General features: G+C 32.5%; 2 protein-coding genes across 3 annotated transcripts; both read right to left on the bottom strand.

Annotated features, from left to right (window-relative positions):
• Positions 1–266: 266 nt before the first annotated feature.
• Positions 267–3,075, bottom strand: LOC100241812 (uncharacterized). Its single transcript, XM_002278587.4, has 2 exons — positions 2,922–3,075; positions 267–2,118 (listed from the first exon to the last, which is right to left on the bottom strand). Exons 1-2 carry the CDS (start codon positions 3,006–3,008, stop codon positions 640–642), a joined length of 1,566 nt encoding a protein of 521 aa, XP_002278623.2. The 5' UTR covers positions 3,009–3,075; the 3' UTR covers positions 267–639.
• A 2,500-nt stretch (positions 3,076–5,575) lies between these two features.
• On the bottom strand, positions 5,576–16,343 carry LOC100246940 (kinesin-like protein KIN-14L). 2 transcript variants are annotated; one of them, XM_059739330.1, is made up of 19 exons: positions 16,037–16,343; positions 15,501–15,658; positions 15,183–15,329; positions 14,869–15,112; positions 14,053–14,144; positions 13,872–13,943; positions 12,532–12,633; positions 11,748–11,822; positions 11,095–11,176; positions 10,151–10,246; positions 9,844–10,017; positions 9,635–9,741; positions 9,233–9,409; positions 8,939–9,105; positions 8,117–8,367; positions 7,676–7,839; positions 6,744–7,384; positions 6,479–6,651; positions 5,576–6,038 (listed from the first exon to the last, which is right to left on the bottom strand). In XM_059739330.1, the coding sequence occupies exons 1-19, from the start codon at positions 16,095–16,097 to the stop codon at positions 6,013–6,015; spliced, it is 3,009 nt and encodes a 1,002-aa protein (XP_059595313.1). In that variant the 5' UTR covers positions 16,098–16,343; the 3' UTR covers positions 5,576–6,012. The 2 variants fall into 2 exon arrangements, with proteins under 2 accessions (XP_059595313.1, XP_059595314.1); XM_059739331.1 differs by having other exon boundaries at positions 14,890–15,112.
• Positions 16,344–17,360: the final 1,017 nt, after the last annotated feature.

The raw sequence follows: 17,360 nt of genomic DNA, 5'->3' as shown, positions 1-17,360 counted from the left end.
CTATTTAATGTGTTCCTTTCATTTTTTTATTTTAAGGAACTACCCACACATATCATTGTAATTTTCCTCCAAAATGGAAGGAAAATCATTAGATACTCTCGGAAAGTAGCAAGGGCCGGTGTTTGAAACACAAAATACTTCACATGCTTGTGAATTGCATCAAGTTTTTGGACTTTACAACCAATCTGTTCAACATGTGTTCAAATATCTCATATCCTTCTGCAAGAGGAACAAAAGAAAGAGGGAAAAAAAATCACTCAGCCAGGTTAACCATGAAGACATTGAAGATATGAATATATACGCTTGACAATCTCGGTTCCCAGCTTATTACTAACTATAATAAACACAGAAAAAACAAAACAGTTGCCTGAAGAAGCACACACAGAGACAAGAAAAAAAAACCGTCATCAGAAAATCAAAACACAATTTATCTGAGGCTAACATTTATTCTTTAGTAGTTAATATTAGGTGTGCAGAACCGGTCATGTGAATGCTATCCAAACAATTATAGAACACAGCTGGAACATCATGGTGGACATCACGCTGATGATTAGTATAATAATCCTCTTTCTTCCAGATAAGGTTTAATTCATCAATGGTGTCCATAGTATTATTGTTTTACTTCTCAAATGCTTCAGGTCACTCAGCCATGGCGTCATCCCCATCTTCATCATCACTTAAATCAACATTAGCAAGCAACTTCTCCAAAGCCCCACAAGCTGAATCCTCTTCTCCATCTCTAACTGATGGTGGTGGGTATTCCTTATTTTCATGTAATGATATATTAAGCGTCAATTCAGGGTTGTCCTCCAAACGCCTTAAGAACTCTTCGTACTCTCTACTCATCAATGGAGGAGGCTTCCCACCCTTTCCTTGGCAGTTTTCTTCATAAGTTTTCCTTATCAAAATTGCAGGTGGAAGGTCAAAATCTCTGTATTTTTCAAGTTCCATGTCATTACTATTAGTTGCAAACATGTCATAACCGAGAGCATGGTCACCAGGGTTCAAAAGATGGCCTAGATGTGTTGTTATGTTGAAAATTGTATCATTCTTTCCAAAATCTGATAGACGAGCCACCTGAGCATCAGCTAAAGCATACTTAGAGCCCCCAACATGAACTTCAGAATAAACAATCCCCACGTCCAATACTATATATTCCACAAGCTGCCTACTAGAAAGCAAAGCCTTAAAAGGTGACCTCCAATACTGTTCAGCATCTAAGCAATGGTGCTTGAGAGTATAAGGATCCAGAAAAGTGATTCGGTTTGTTACTTTTGTGCAAATCACAAGAGAATGAGGATTCCCCAAACCAGATGCAACTTCACGAGGGAGACAGATCAGATCCTCGCGACATATTGGGCAGATTTCAACTGACAAAGTGTACTTATAATAGTAGTTATTGCTCTTGGGATCATGGGAGACAAGTTGTTGGCTGGGGCGATGACTCTTGATCGGAACCATTTTACCAATAAATTCAACAAATTTCTTTCCATGACTCCAATTTGCAAAAAAGAAATCAATTCCCTGATTCATTGGCTTAATTTTTTTGGCACACCTTGCAGCATCATGCATCAGAATAAGTTGCTCTAAATAAAACAAAGTTCGTCTATGAGGAACATGTTGCCGGACTTGCACAGAAGCGACCCACTGGTCAGGATTAGCCTGGACCCTAGAGCAAGACTCACACATATGTTCTTGTTGAACGTATTCAACAATATAAGCCTGCTCTAGTATTGCTCCATTGAGAACCTCCTTCTGAACCCTTAGCTTGACCTTGATCCTCTTGGAGTGAGGTTCAGTCCAAATAAATTCCGCATGAATTAACCTAACTTGATTCAAATTCTTCAATGTTTTCAAGCATAAAGTTAAGAGTTCTTTGGACTCCAATTGGGGTTCAATCCAAGTTTTTGGTGGCCGAAAGTACCTATCACACTCAGGGCAGTGCACGAGGGTGGCATGCTTCTGCAAACCTTCGGTAATATCAACTTCAGTGCGCAAACACTTGACACACATATTGGCAGCATTAGGTGTCATTGGAATACCACATTTGCAACATAGAACACTCCCAATGGTATGATGCACCCTAAACATGCCTGCTTCTTCGGTCATGTCTGACAACTGAACAATAGGGCAAAGAATAAGAACAAAAACAAATGAAGATATGATAATTTTAACACCTGTTCAGATCTCAGCAAGAATGCTGGAAGGGATTCCTGAAAAGGACCGATTTCAAGGTATACAGTGCTTGCTATTTTGAAAACACCGAATACGATATTTCAAAGTTCCTAAAAAATGATCTTCCAAGAAATATTTTTTAGAAACCTTTTTGTGTCACCAAACATATTTTTGCCCTATTTTCTTCTTTTATGTTTTCAAAAGCCACGAACAGTTCGAATTCCAGTATTAAATTCCATTTTTCTTCAAAGTAAATTTCAACATTTTCTTTCATTTGCCTAGTTTTTTCTTGGGAACCAAACAGAATTATGGTTAAAATAGTGAATAAAAAAATTACATTTTTTCTTGTCTGTGAAACGATGATTCATAATGAAACGTATCAATTTCTAACAATGCTCAAAATAAAAAGCAAATTCCAGCGGAGCCTTAAAAAAGGTGGGGAAAAAAAACAACTAAATCAAACAATTAAACAATCTTTCAGATGAAAAAGAAAAAAGAGAAAATTAAAGTACTTTAATTTTATACAAAATCTGTCCAGTTTAGCATCTTGCATAAATTAAAGGACTAGGATATTTCCTACCAGTTCAGCCCGCGCACAGGATACAAAATCTATCCATTTTATAAAAAAAAAAAAACAAACGATGTTATTTGGTAATCTGATCATGATTTGCAGGCAAAGGTTGAATGGGGGATGGATTTTCTTGGGAATCAAATGGGGGTTGCCAAAAAAATAATTAGATTAGTACCTGCGAGGATTGAGAGTGGCAGAGGAAAACAGGGGATTCTCTCGTTTGGAGGGCAATTTCAGAAAGGGCTTCTTGATGCGGCGCCATGAGAGAAGTGGGTTGCCCTTTTGATTTTTAAATTTAGTAGAGATTAAAAAAAAAAAGGAAATAAATCACGAAAACAATTTTCCTCCCTCTATATAAATAATTATTAATTATTCGTCTTTATTTTAATTGAAATTTCCGATTTTATAGATGATATTTTATAAATTAAAATTAATTTAATAAAATAAATTATTATTAATTTTAATTATTTAAATAAATTAATATTAATAAAAAAAGTTGTTATCACATATTTTAATAAAATTTTAAAAATTAAATCTTAAATAAAATATTTTATATAAATTAATTTAAATTTTCATTTAAAATATAATAAAACCTATTTTAATAAAAAAAAATTAAAAATTTAAAATAAATATTGTTTAAGAAGATGAACTTCTTTCATTTAATAATACGATGAAACTAAATCTTTATTTTGATATAAAAAACTATTTTAATGTCATATGTATTATATTTATGTATAAATTATTTTTATTCAATAAATCAAATATTTTTTTTAACTCAATTCTGATTTTATATACTTCCAAAATTCATATTTATTATTTTTAAAATTCAAATATCAATCTAATTTAAAATTCAAATTCAAAATAACTTTAAAATTTGTTTTCTTACTTATTTTATCAATTTTTTGGACTTTTTCCAAATATTCATGTGAATTTTAAATAATTTTCGCTACACACAATATTTGTGAAAAAATATTCATCGCCGATATTTTCGATATATCTGTAAAATCGAAGTATCGATATATCCGATATTTTCATTATTTGGTGATTTGATTAAAAAAAAAATAACCCTTCATGTATTCCATCCAGTCTAAAAAAATGACCTATTTGAAAAAAAGAAATTATCCTCCAATTTTTTCCCATAAAATTAATATTTTTTTTAAATACACATAAAAATAATATAAATATTAAAGAATATTTATGAAAATTTAAACGTGGGAGAATTACTTTTACAAGTCTAAAATGATCCATTTTAAACAATTATTTATTTTTATTTTTTAACTCTTCTGTCTTTGAATTTTATTTCTTTTGTTTTATATAAATATAATTTTAATAAACATTAAAAATAAAAATTGGGGTAATGACTAAAGTGACATTAAGTTTTTACTTATTCGGAAATGACATAATTTTAGATTCTCATTGCTCTTAAAATAAATAAAATCAAATATTATTAAAATTAAGTTAGAAAATTATATATTTTAATTGTTGAAAAAAACATGTAAAATAATTTATCAATTTTATATTATATTTTATTTTCTTTTTCATTTTTTTCCTTAAATTCTCAAAAAGAAAAAAAAGAAAAAAAAAGACCAAACAAACCATTAAAGTTTATTAACAATAGCATAATTTATTTCACATAGTAAAAATTAGGAAAATAATATAAGTTAAAAGCTTTTATAACATACATGATACATGCACATTATCTATTAATAATAATTTTATACAAATTAGCCTACCTCAATTATTTTTATAATATAAGTTGATAGAAATCAATTTTATATTTTAATATTGCTTTTTTTTACTTTCTCTTTCACAATTTATGGTAGAACATAAAGATTAGATCGAGCTAATAAAATTTTAGATATAATTATGATATGAATCTTATATCATATAAAACATTATTTTATAATTTATAATAATACAATTACGTTGATTTAATATATTGATATTTATTGTATACCATGAAACGATATTTAAAAGCAAGTATTAAAAATGACTTAATTACAATAATAATGATAATGCCGTTTTGTTGTATTAAAATTTTCAAATTTGAAGTAACAAATTAGATTTTATTGGAGTTTTTTTATTTAAGTACACTAATCATGGATCTTTCAAAATTTATATGGGTACTAAAAATTAGTATTTTAAAATATCGAAATGCGGGAAATTATGGGAAGGCTAAAAGAAGAGTGTGAAGATTTCTAGAATGATCGCTTTATTATTAATAAGATTGCCACTGTGGTAAATATCCCATGAAAGAAGGTCAAATAATGAGGTACGGTTAAACCATCCTCTTTCTCGGTCTTTCCCGCTTCTTTTTTCCCATACTGCCAAGCCCTTCAGAATTCCATAGACAGCGTACCCTCCAGAATTCCATATCCACCACTTATTAAAGAAAAAACCTCTTTCTTAGATTCCATCATATTTTCTTTCAATTCTTTTCAAAAACTTTCTGTATTGTTTCAAAATTGTAAAATGAAAGGTTTTAATTACAATTAAAATTTTGGTTAAAGATAAAGAATTGACAAAGTTAAATATAATACAACTTAAAATAATATTATTTAATAGAATGCATATATTTAATATATACAAAATTCTTTTTATATATTTAATATGTACAATATAATATAATAATGGTTTTATACGATTTTAAACATTTTAATTAAAAATATATTAATAAAATCTAGAAAATTACATATCAAGATATAAAATCATGAAATAGAATTTGATAAAAAAAATCTTCCCTTTTTTATGTCTTCTAAACTAAAAAAATAGTGAAATCCAATTAATTATTTTTTTAATCAAGAGTAATAATGTTGTAAATTTAGAATAAAATATGTAAGTTGTGAAAGATATATTTGGCATAATGCACCATCACAATTATTTACATACAAATGGAATGAGCCCAAAATTACAAAATTGAATCTCAAGGTGGCAAAATGGGCCTCGCCCACAAATTTTTTTGGAACCAATTGCATTTCAATCAGCCTAAACCCAACTATTAGGGCTTGCAATAAGAAGAAGAATGAGCTTGATCATGTAACATTAATTATTAATCAGAAGTGGGGGCTTGACACTCAACAAATGATGGGTCAGTATCTGACCTTTCCACTCATAATCATGGTCACACAATTTTCCAACCCAAATGTCAGCTTGTGGTCAGTAGTATGCTTTGAGTTAAAGCACCAAGCGTAGTCTTCTTTGCTCATCTATAATTATTATTGTCATTGCTTTGTCATCTTGGCTGACCGGTGGACTGGAGGAGGCGTCTAGGCATTCCTTGTTTCATTTGAACCTATAAAAAGAAAAAATAAAATAAAATAAATATATTTATTTATATACTTTAAGAAACTCTAGGACTATGTTTGGTTCTCATAAAATTTGAGGAATAATGCAAGGGAAATAAAATACAAAGGAAAAATAGAAGGAAAGAAAAAGTGAAGGAAAATAAAAAATAGATTAAAAGTTGATAAGTTATTTTTATTTTTTACTTCAAACTCATTTTATTTATTTTAACTCATTAATATAAACATTAAATAATTTTAAAATACACAAGTTTTTAATTAGTTTTAATTATATTTGATTTTCTTTTATATTTTTCATAGGACAACCAAACATGAAAAAATCATTTTCCTTTACATTTTTTTTCTTTCCTCAATATTTTCCGGGAACCAAACATAACCTAGAAGAATTTCAATGTTCTGATAACTGATGCTTTAGTTTGTTTTTACTTACAGGAGTCAGATGACTTCCCTATAACAGATGATCTCCAGGGCCCGGATGTCTGAATGCCGGTTAGTGACTGCCTTCTCATTGCTCTTGCATTAGCAGTGAGTGGAGACCTCCCACCTTCGGCATTGTTTGATCCCTTGATGGGTGTTCTTGCTTCCATTAACTTCTGTTGGTTCCTGTAATTTGGCACAAAAGGTATTTCATTTGTGTGTTGAAGAAAGAATGTAAGAATAAGAAGAAGAATCACTCGTGAATTATGTACAAGTACCTTTTTTCAGAGCCATTAATCAGCTTTCCGATGGTTCTAAGTGATTTCCTTATTTGAGATCCTTTTCCATTCCCACTACTAATGAAGCTAGGTATCTGAGAATCTTTAGAAACACTCAGGTCACTCTGCATCATAGTCTGAACCTCCTTTCTATCTGGCTCAGGCGTCTTTGTTAGTTGAAATGGTGCAACCTGTGTTCTACTTGCTGCTTTTGCAACTCGGCTTTTGTAAGTGGAACTTACAGGACTCTTTGGAGCTTTCTGATAATTAAATACCTCCTCTTCCATCATGGAACTGCCAGTGCTGAAATGCCCAAAAGCTTCAAGAGGTTGAAGCTTGCTTACATCTTCAGACATTTTCACCAGCAAATGATCCTTCTTCCCTTGGTTTGAACCTTCCAAACTTAATCTTCGTGCACGAGTTCGTATAGAAGGGGTTTTTGATCCTTTTTTTTCTTCAGGATGCATTGCTTTCTCTTTCTTCAAGCTGCTGCAATTTTCAATGCTCAATCTTCGAGGCCGGGGAGGAGTTCTGTCAATCATTCCTTTTGGCTTCTCAGATGGAGGTCTTGGTTCATTCACTTTACTTGGTATGATACTGTGACCTTCCTTGTTTGACAAAGCCTTCTTGAGGTTCTCAATCTGAAAATTTTGGACAAATCAACTCCATTATCATCTATCTGCATGGTTCATTCTAAGTGATATGGAGGGGAAGAAAACAACTCCATTTCTGAAGGAAAATATTTGGTAATTTTTCTAGAAATAAATGGATTCACATGCATTTTCCAGAAATTACAAGATATGGATTATATGCTAGAATCTCAAAGTTACGTGCGAAGTTTCCTCTACTCAATTAAGGGGAAAACAACAGCAAAAAGTGGTCTTATAATAATTAAGCTATCCAATGGAAATGTGAGCAGCAGGTATGTTTACCTGTTCCTTGAGTTCCATAACCTTGCTGCTCTCTTTGTTCAAACGAGCAGTGCCTAGTTCGACAGTTGAAACCCTCTGAGCAAACTTCAGAGTACTGATTGTTTCCCCAAAAGAATCATCTTCTGGGCTCAGATGAGCAAACATTAATGTTTTGGCATGGCCTCCTGTAGTAAACAATTTCCATTAAAAAAATATATATATCAGTATATTAAACCTTGCATAATCTGTATTTTAGATAAGGGCTCAACTCCTCTCCAATGGTCACACACACACACACAAAAGGACAATTGAGTTGCTTAAAATTTTCTTAATATATAGCAAACCCTTCAGTAAAATCATGTAGGATGATGTGATTGGAGAGCTAAGAAATCAAGAGTGAATCACAAAAAGAGAGGATCTAGAGCTCTGGAGAAAAGATGTTGTGTATATGAGTATTAGAACCTAAAGAGTCTTGCAAGAGTAGTGTGAGTTTGCTGTTTCTGTAAGGGATGTGGGAGTTCTTCTGAGCCAAGGCTGTGATCACATCTCCTAAACAAGATAGAGACTTGTTGATATACTGTGCCTCCTTGAGCCTATCTCCAGTGACTTCTGATTTGTCCACCCTTTCACTTCCTGCAAGGTCCACCAGATGTAGACAACTTCGAAGAATGCTTCCAGATAAATCATTACCATGCACATGTATTGTCAAGACACTGCAGACAAATATAAACATAAACCACCATCATCAATATAAAGAAAAGCCTTCAACTTATTTATTATATTATGACTTCTGACTCTGATTGTCAATACTATTTTCATGGTATTATTACATTCAGTAGCAGAGACAGCCAAACCATCATTTTCCTGATAGATGTATTGAATCTAAATTAAACAAACCTTAAATTCACAAATCCATGGTAAAAGCAAAACTTTGTAGTCTACCAAAATGTATGATGGTGCAATGAAAGTTTAACCTTGACTAGCTCTGGATACTTTTGTCAGGATTGAAGGATTGACACCTACCATTGGATATGCCCTTTTTTAAGAGATGAAAAATGTTAACTTGGATGATTAGAACTTAGAAATCAAGGTTATTATTAAAACTCTTTGCATAAATCTTGAAAGTTTACAGATCAATGTGGGGAACTGAAAAAGGGCATGTTATAGTTGGATGGTCAAAACTCATTAAATTAAGATAATTTTTAGTAAGTTTAATCTACTTACTAAATGAGAATCATTTGATTGTGTTAAGCAATTCATAGCATTCATCTCTTGAAAGCTGACCTGTGTGAACGACTACTTCGGTTGTTGATTGCAGTGGAACTGACGTGTCGATTCAGCTCACCAAGTTTCATAAGGTTAAGAACATCAGCTGTGGACTTTACAGAATGCACTGTAGCATCAGGAAGACTCAAGCCATTTTCGCTAGTACAGCTTCGAATCTCTAATTTGTCAAGTGGTCAAGGATATCAAATTTCACAAACACTAGTAAAACATAGCAGGAAATATTGGAATAGGCAATGGTATTAACTGATGATCAGAAGTAGAAGAAAGAACAGCCATCAGGAAAGGATATTTTGTTGTTGACGAATCTTCTGCAAGAAGATCACGTACTTGTTCATTGTATATTTCAACCATTTGAACATAAATGTCATAAGTTATAATGTCCTTTCTTTTATTAGACATCTGGAAGAGATCATTAAGAGCTAGATAATTGATCCCCATGTCCTTAGTTGATCCACCTGATGGACCACACTGTCACCAGAAATAAAAATAGCAGATGAGAAAAATCCACGTACAGTAAACAAACCTCTTCAAATAACTTCAAAATATAATGGACACTAAAAGGAAAAAAGAAATCCATCTGATACTTCTGACCTTAAAATGTAAAACATCACCAAAATCATATATCAAATCCAAAGCAAAATGGCAAATGCGAAAAACTATTGGAAATTGATCAACTGAAGCTATGGATATTACCATAGTATATGTTTTGCCGGATCCAGTTTGACCATAGGCGAAGATGCACACATTGTATCCATCCATCACAGACCTAATTAAAGGTTGGGTGTCCTTAAATACAGCATCTGAAAATAATTAAAAGAAGAAGAAGAAGAAGAAGTCATGGCAATATGCAACCAGATTTATGTACAAAAATTGCATCATAGCATAATCTAATCAGAGATTACCTTGGGTAGCAGTTGGATCGAACACTCGGTCAAATTGAAAAACCCTCCTTCCATCTCTTTGGCGCTTCAATGGGTCAACTATCACTAGCGAACCATCCTCTCCAATGAAGTCTATAGTACTTCTTGCTCCAACACTGAAGGCAGGCCTAATTCTGCAGTAAACTCGAATGTTTCCTGGAGATAATTTTTCTAATTCAGGCAAGATATATGCACCTAGTTTTAATGCTTTAAAATAGAACTTAGGCTCCAAAGAAATAGAATTTGCAAGGATCAAGACAGAATTTTTATGCTCCATAAGCAAATTGACCTTTCAAATCCTGAACCATGTTGTACAGATTCCTGTTCTCTTTCACCACCCTCTGATACCCAACAGCTGCAGCAGACATCTCTTGAACTACATTTCCTGAGCCAATGCATGGCACAAGCACGATAAACATTAAAGACGAACACAATAAGCGTTCCATGCAAAAAGTTAAAAACCTGAATCCATGCAAAAGAACATAACAAACATTCAAGAGAGCTTTTATGAGAGTTTATGGGGATGTGCATCCATCTAGAAAACATTTCTTTGGGCACACTTTCTGATAAAAATCATTTCTGTTGTCAAATCATGGTTTGACCTCTTGGAAAGTGCCACTTGTCAAAGTGTGGTTCTAGATGTTGAAATCCATATCACCATTCCCTAAACTTCCAATGGCCTTGAAAAAAAATAATTAATGGTAAAAAATTTATTCATCTCAAATTCTTAGTTATTTCACAAATTAAAATTAAACTTGTAGGGAATGGGCCAAAAATATTCATCAAGCTGGCTAAACACTTACACAACACATGTTGAATTAATTAACTAAAAGGTTCAGAACCAGGATTTTTTAGGAACCTATGCTTTTATATCATGTTAAACTACCAATCATCGTAAACTTGAACTCGTATGGAATGAAACAACAATGTTTATCAGACTGTCTGACACTTAACCTAACAATAGTTTTGGAGACATACTAGCTATGAGAAATAGTAGTACAGACAGAAATCTTTGGAGTATAATTAGATTTTCCTAATAGTCATGGCCAACATTGACTGGGAAGGGGTTGATATGAAGACAACAAAGTAAAAATAAAAACAAATAAAGATTTTCTCTCATTGGATCTTGGCAAGAATCCAACATCAAATTCAAAGCTTCCAAAACTTGTTCAAACAGAGTTAGGTGGAGTTTGCAGCACAATTTTGATAATTCTTGTATTTCACAAAACATACCCAGTTGTTTCAGATCATTCTGCAATTGAGACTCTAACCCTTTGAATTCCCTCTTTGTTCTTGACAACAAGGCCTTGAGATCCTGCAAGATGAACAACCTTACCAATTAAATTCAGAAGAGTCTTATTCTCATATAGCACATATTATAATACAGACCAAAAAAAAGGGAGTATAAGCAGAACAAGATCTAATAGGAGTACAATCAGAAGAGAAAAAGAGTAATGGACAAATATAATTGAGGTTCTTCTTTCTCACTTTCTTCTAGGACGTGATTGTCGCACAATATTTTTACTTAATGATTTCATGTCTTCTGTCTGGCTTATGAACTATATATGCTAGCTTTTCTCTTAAGTTAACACAAGTAGTGGGTGGAAATAAAATAAAATAAAATAAATTGCATAATTTAAGCAAAGGAATAAATAGAGGTGAGAGAATCAGTGCCTAGTACAAGTCAAAATAAATTTCAACAGTATGCTCAATGCCTAATATACACCAATCCGCAAAGAGAGATACTGATACCATATCTGTGATATTCATCGAAATTAACTAATTTCTAGTTTCAGTTCAACTTATAGAGGCCAGGTCAACACTATTATACAGTGATAAATGCAACTAACTAGTAACTCATACACAAAATAAAAATAAATAATTACCGAAAGTTCTTTTTCTTGCATTTGAAATATGAGCAAGTGGTTGCAGCTATTCTTTTTCAAGCAAGCTCTGCAATGCTGTAAAGAAAAATCAAGTATGATACATGGAATCATAGAATAGCAACCTGTCTTCAAAAATTTATATATATATTAGGGGTGAAATTTTTTCTGATCTAAATTTTGAACAGGCACATGCAAATATAAAATATCCGTCAAACCATTTAGTTTATTCAACCAGAGAGAGAGAGAGAGAGAGTAATTTTTTTCAGCTTTTTGTAGTCTATTGCCTTCGGTTGTATAAGGTGGTGGCATTCCTATTCTTCCCAATTTCAAGGTTCCTCTGAAAAAATTTAAGGAATATAGGACCCTGAACTAAATAAAATAAAACAATTAAACAGATTTTATGGTTCCTAGTCCCAGGACTTAAGTTTATTAATTTGATTTCATTGTTGGTTCATCAATGTTGATGAATTTTCTGAAACAGAATTTCATTTCTTAAGTATTCTAAATATATGTGTATTCTAAATATTACTTCTAAGGTAGAGACATTAAATAAGAGCCCAACAATGAATTTAAGCCATTTAGTTTTATGATGAACCAAGCTTCAAAGGTTTTTTAAGCTCAAGAGAATGTAAATTCAATCTAAACAGAAAATTCTGAGAAAATTATTGTAGTAAGTGCAGGTTACTTATTAGAGTTAATTTCATCACATTCACTTTATTACAAAGAAAACTATATATCCATCAAAGGAAACCACATTCTAAAACAAGATTTGAGCAAGACATACCTTAGAATTTACAACTGTAGATGAATTTTCAAGAGGTGTAGATTTCGAATGGACATTTGAGTCACTTCCTTCTTGCAGAAGATCTTTAAAAATTGGTTTCATCTGTTTTTGGATAAGAAAACTTCAATATATTGATCTTATAATTCATCACAACTTTAAGTGGGAAAAAACACCAGCAGAAGAACAGAACAGGTGAACCAATGTTTTTTTTAGGAAAAATTTTGGGGAAAAATAAATAAATCAAGTAATATATTTATTATTGATATCAGAGGACCCCAATAGTTTATGGAAAATAATTTGTTGAGCTAGTTTATTATTAATAACCAAGCATAATAGATTCTCAAAAGAGAAAAAAACAAAAAAGGAATTCTGCCTTCACTTCCTTCAAATCTTAGAAAAGAATGGTAAGTTGTTCTGGTGGAAATGCTAAACATCACTTTTTCTGTGGATAACAATCAGACATTATTTAAGACTTTTGCTCATTTCCAAAAACCTTTTTTTCTTTCTTTCTCCCTCTTGTGCTTGTAGTTATTTCCAACAGTATGATTTTTATAAACAAGAATAGTGCTTAGAGCTATTAATTTAAAAAATACTATGTTGACATAATATATGATGTTACATATCATATATGATATTTGAACAAAGTGACTTGTTTCTAACCATATTACCTATCATCTAGGTTTGCCTAATTTAGGGACTATGTGCGCTAAGCATTATAAGTCCCAAAAGTTTGGAGTTACAAAGCTTAACTAAGCAAGCTTATTGACTAGGTTTGACAGAAGCACAAACACACGAGTAATTATGCACCTTAAGAACATGGAGATTTTGTGATTCAAGACCAAGAAGTACAAATGTGCAGAATAGAAGTGTGGTCAAAATGAATTTTTGAAGATGTTTATAAAGAATAGGGAGTGCCCCTTAGTAGATCAATCATTTTTTTTTTTTTTCTTCTTTTGGAAAAAAAATGCAAGGAAGAAAGAAAAGTTTCTCATTGAAGAGAAATAATAACTAGGTGAAGTTCAACTGTGCTCATAATAGAAATTTCTTTGATTATTTACCATCTACGAGGAAGATGTTTGCATAAGGCCATGTTTCCTAAATACTCTTGTTTTTTTAGTTTAAAAATAATACTTCTATGACAACATCGGACACCACTTGGACCATATTTGACCTTCCCTTAAAAAATTCATTTAAAAGATAAAGAAAATAAGAGGAAAAAGAACTGACTAATTCACCAAAAGCCTCCCCTTTGTGCTAGGGGAATGTTTGAGCAACATATTATTTGGAATATGCAACTGGTAATGGATGTGCAAATCTTTTATAACTCAAAACCAACTCACCTCAGGGAACTTGTTTTCAAGTTGCTCCTTTAAAGAACCCATCATTACTCTGCTCAATAACTTGATTGGATCCTGTAGCCCAGGGACGAAATGCAAAGTTACTTGAAATCTAGCCTTTTAGTTAACATTTATATATGGAATCAAAGTGAACTTTATATATATCATTGAAGTGATTTATTACCCGATTTCCACTCCGAAAGGAATCAAGAAGGTTATCATCAATGTTTTCCTTCACATCAACCATGCATTCAGCAAATACTGAGACAATCAAATCTACAGGCACCAATGTATCACAGAAACAAAAATAACTCTTATCAGAAAAAGTGAACATCATTTGAGACAACCCAGCAAAGAGAGTTGCCATATACAACTAAAGATGCTGTATGTGAGGTAAGTCATATAAACGTGTTGCTCCCTTCGTTCACTTAAAACAATTACTATACACATTAGTTTTTAAAGTATGACCATGCTTAATCTGTTAGCTGTGAGCCCATGGAGCCATGATGTTCCCTTTTTTTTTTTTCCAGGCATTCCCCCAAGGAGCAGGACCCTATGGGACAAGGTTTCAGCCCCAACATGCAGTTAAGGGAGTTACATCTTTACTCACATGGTTGGCTACCCATATGCTAATTCACATTTTCCTCGTTTAATTTGAAGTTCATTTATTTCATCCATCGAGAAAGAGAGATTAAGCTTGTCAATTTTATCTACAATAGAACAAGAATAAGCTATATTTTTCCATAAGTTGTCAAAGAATTTCATTGGGTATAACTTAACATGTATGAGAAAGAAATAATCCTATTGGGTACAATTTAACATGAATGAGAAAGAAATAACCTTATGCAAGGTTTGACTTCTCTTAACATCATGAATCATTATAATTTCACAATTTCCGTATATGATAAATTTAGGAAATATTTGATGAATTTCTTCTTGTACTCTTGCTTCTACTAGCATGCATTAATCACAGATATTCGCAGCTAAATGAGGAAAAAACCTTCAAGTTTCCGAGCTTCACCGTCCAAAGGAGGTGTAACAGACATATCCAAACGCCTACAGGAGTCTGATGGATTTGCCGCAGAAGCTGTTGAATTTACCCTATTTGCTGAATGCACAACCATAGGGGATCTCACATGCTTATAATATCCATTTCCTCCACCCATCTGCTTCCACTCGTGGTATGATTTAAGGACTAAAATGCAATCAACAACCTTAGCTGCAGAGCCAGCCTCCAAAGTATCCTAAATAATAAAAACAAGAATCAAAACCCAGTTTACTTGATAAAATATATACAAACACAAACTTATTTACCCTCTCAAGATCAGAAGCTTCAAAAGCAGGAAGCTTCAATTCTTCAACAGCCACCAGAAAGTTCCGGACGTTCTCAAAGTATTGATAGGCAGGCAAAGGCTGAGATTCCCAGGTGAGTGATTGTGAAGATGAATGATTCTCCACGATCTTTAAATGTTTTCCGAAATCAAATCAAGTTAGAGATACTGGAAACCCTAACTTGAGAAAACATAAGGAAATAAATTATCGTTTTTCTCTTTATTTCCTACATTTTTCTCAGGAACCAAACAGATCATAAATTCGTCAAATATATTATCTGAGACAAGAGTGTCATAATACCTTGGGCACTGATCCTGGATGGATCTTGTTAATGGCATTGCATAAAATTAAACCATTTCTCAAGCAAGAAACGAACTCTCGTTCTGACGGATGAGTCGATACCCCAATTGGTCCGACTAGGGTCTCGAGCCATCCAGCAGCTTGGAACCGCCTCCAAGCTACAAAATAAGAACAAAAACGCCCAAAAGAAAATATTATTCCCAGATTCTTGAGAAATACAAGCACATGACATTCGTGAGTGCGGAAATATGATATAATATGAAAAGAAAAGAAAACTGAGAATCTTGCAACATCTAATTAAAATCCTCCGCTTGTAGCCCGCAACTTTTATTTCAATTCTTTTCCATCTTTGGTTACCGGGAAAATTTGAGGAAACGAGACGAAAACTTTAAAATCCTTAATGTATTGCGTTTTCTTAAGTTGAACTCCAAATAACCAAAAAAGACTGCGAATATTACGATTCTTGATTTTTTTTTGTTCTTCATTTTTCTCATTAGCGAAACTGAGAGCAATGAAGGATAGAAGGAGAAATAAACCTGCTTCTTCGGCTTTTCTTGAAGCCAAATTCATATCATGTGTAGTTGCAGAACCCTCCATGAGACCCCCCAGTCTTAGAGAAAGAAAGTTCTAGAAAGAGAAAAACCCTAAACCTAAAAAGGAACCAAGAGAAAGGTTCAGAGACAGAGGGTATCGATCTCTACTACTCTGATAGTTTTGATGTTCTTTTCAGTTGTATGGTACTGCAGCATTTGAATTGGTTTAGGTTCGGCACCAACCTCAGGTTCGGAAACTTACCGTTACTCCCTTCATTTGAATTCAAACTGGTAGGGTCGCACATGGTTTGGGGTCAGTGCTGGCTGATCTCATCCGTCCGGTTTACTACGTGGCAATACCTCATTATATTTATCTGAAAAAAGAGATTGTCCGAAACATGGGCTTTGGACTTTGTTCTTTTGATGTGCACGTGGCGCGTGGGAACACACGGTTCGATCAGTGTGGACTGTGGAGTGAGGATATGTGGCCAATTTAAGCACGCGCTTTGACATGAGCGTGGGATGGAATCATGTTTACATTTTTCCTTGTATTCTGAATATATTTTCCAAAAGTTTAGGAATAGGCTGCATTATTACCGGCTATTTCCAAAAGTTTGACTAAAACTTAGAAGGTTGAAAAATTAATCATAAATGTTATAAATACTTTTTACTTACGTTGTAATAGTAATTATTAATTTTTATTATTCTAATTAAACTACTCATTGCTGCACCTTCTTTAAGTTCAAATATAGTTTCACTATGGTATTAAAAGGTACATTTTCGGTAAAATAATGAAAAGGCACTACAAAATATCAATTACACACTATCCTTTTTCGTTGTTATTTTATAAGTTGTAACCCAAGTCTTATTTTATATCTTATATTATTTTGGGTCATTCCAATATTTATTCATATAGCTTCACCATACAGTTTAATCACTCCAATTTAAAATTGAATTAAAGTGTATTTGGTAGTGATGGTATAAAATATTTATATAACTTTTAATATTTAAAAAATTTTATTTTTCAAGTATTAAAAATATTAGAAATACTTTTTAAAATAATTGTCAAACGCACATTTAGAATATGTTTGACAGTAATTTTAGAAATATTTCTACTTTTTTTAACACTTAAAATATGTTTTGAAGTAATTTTAGAAAGTGTTTTTAATATTTTTTAACATGATAAATTTTTTTTAAGGAGTGTTAAAAACGTTTTCTTACTTCTTAGAGAATTTGCCGCTAGAAGTCTCCATCCTCTTGTGATTGTGATTTACATGAAAGTTAGCAACTGTATCACTCTGCTGGATTCCTTTACTCCGAAGCACTG

This window comes from Vitis vinifera, chromosome 8 (genome assembly GCF_030704535.1).
Source record: "Vitis vinifera cultivar Pinot Noir 40024 chromosome 8, ASM3070453v1".
NCBI classification, from domain to species: Eukaryota; Viridiplantae; Streptophyta; class Magnoliopsida; order Vitales; family Vitaceae; genus Vitis; species Vitis vinifera.
This window is presented reverse-complemented; position numbering and strand designations above follow the sequence as displayed.

Excerpts from the sequence above, each read along its gene's own strand:
- LOC100246940 (XM_059739330.1), bottom strand. The coding sequence starts at position 16,097 with ATGGAGGGTTCTGCAACTACACATGATATGAATTTGGCTTCAAGAAAA. Across the intron at positions 11,177-11,747 it reads TGCAAGAAAAAGAACTTTCG|GATCTCAAGGCCTTGTTGTC; the intron begins GTAATTATTTAT and ends TTCATCTTGCAG. Across the intron at positions 10,018-10,150 it reads CATGGTTCAGGATTTGAAAG|GAAACATTCGAGTTTACTGC; the intron begins GTCAATTTGCTT and ends AATTATCTCCAG.
- LOC100241812 (XM_002278587.4), bottom strand. The coding sequence starts at position 3,008 with ATGGCGCCGCATCAAGAAGCCCTTTCTGAAATTGCCCTCCAAACGAGA. Across the intron at positions 2,119-2,921 it reads GCCACTCTCAATCCTCGCAG|TTGTCAGACATGACCGAAGA; the intron begins GTACTAATCTAA and ends CCTATTGTTCAG.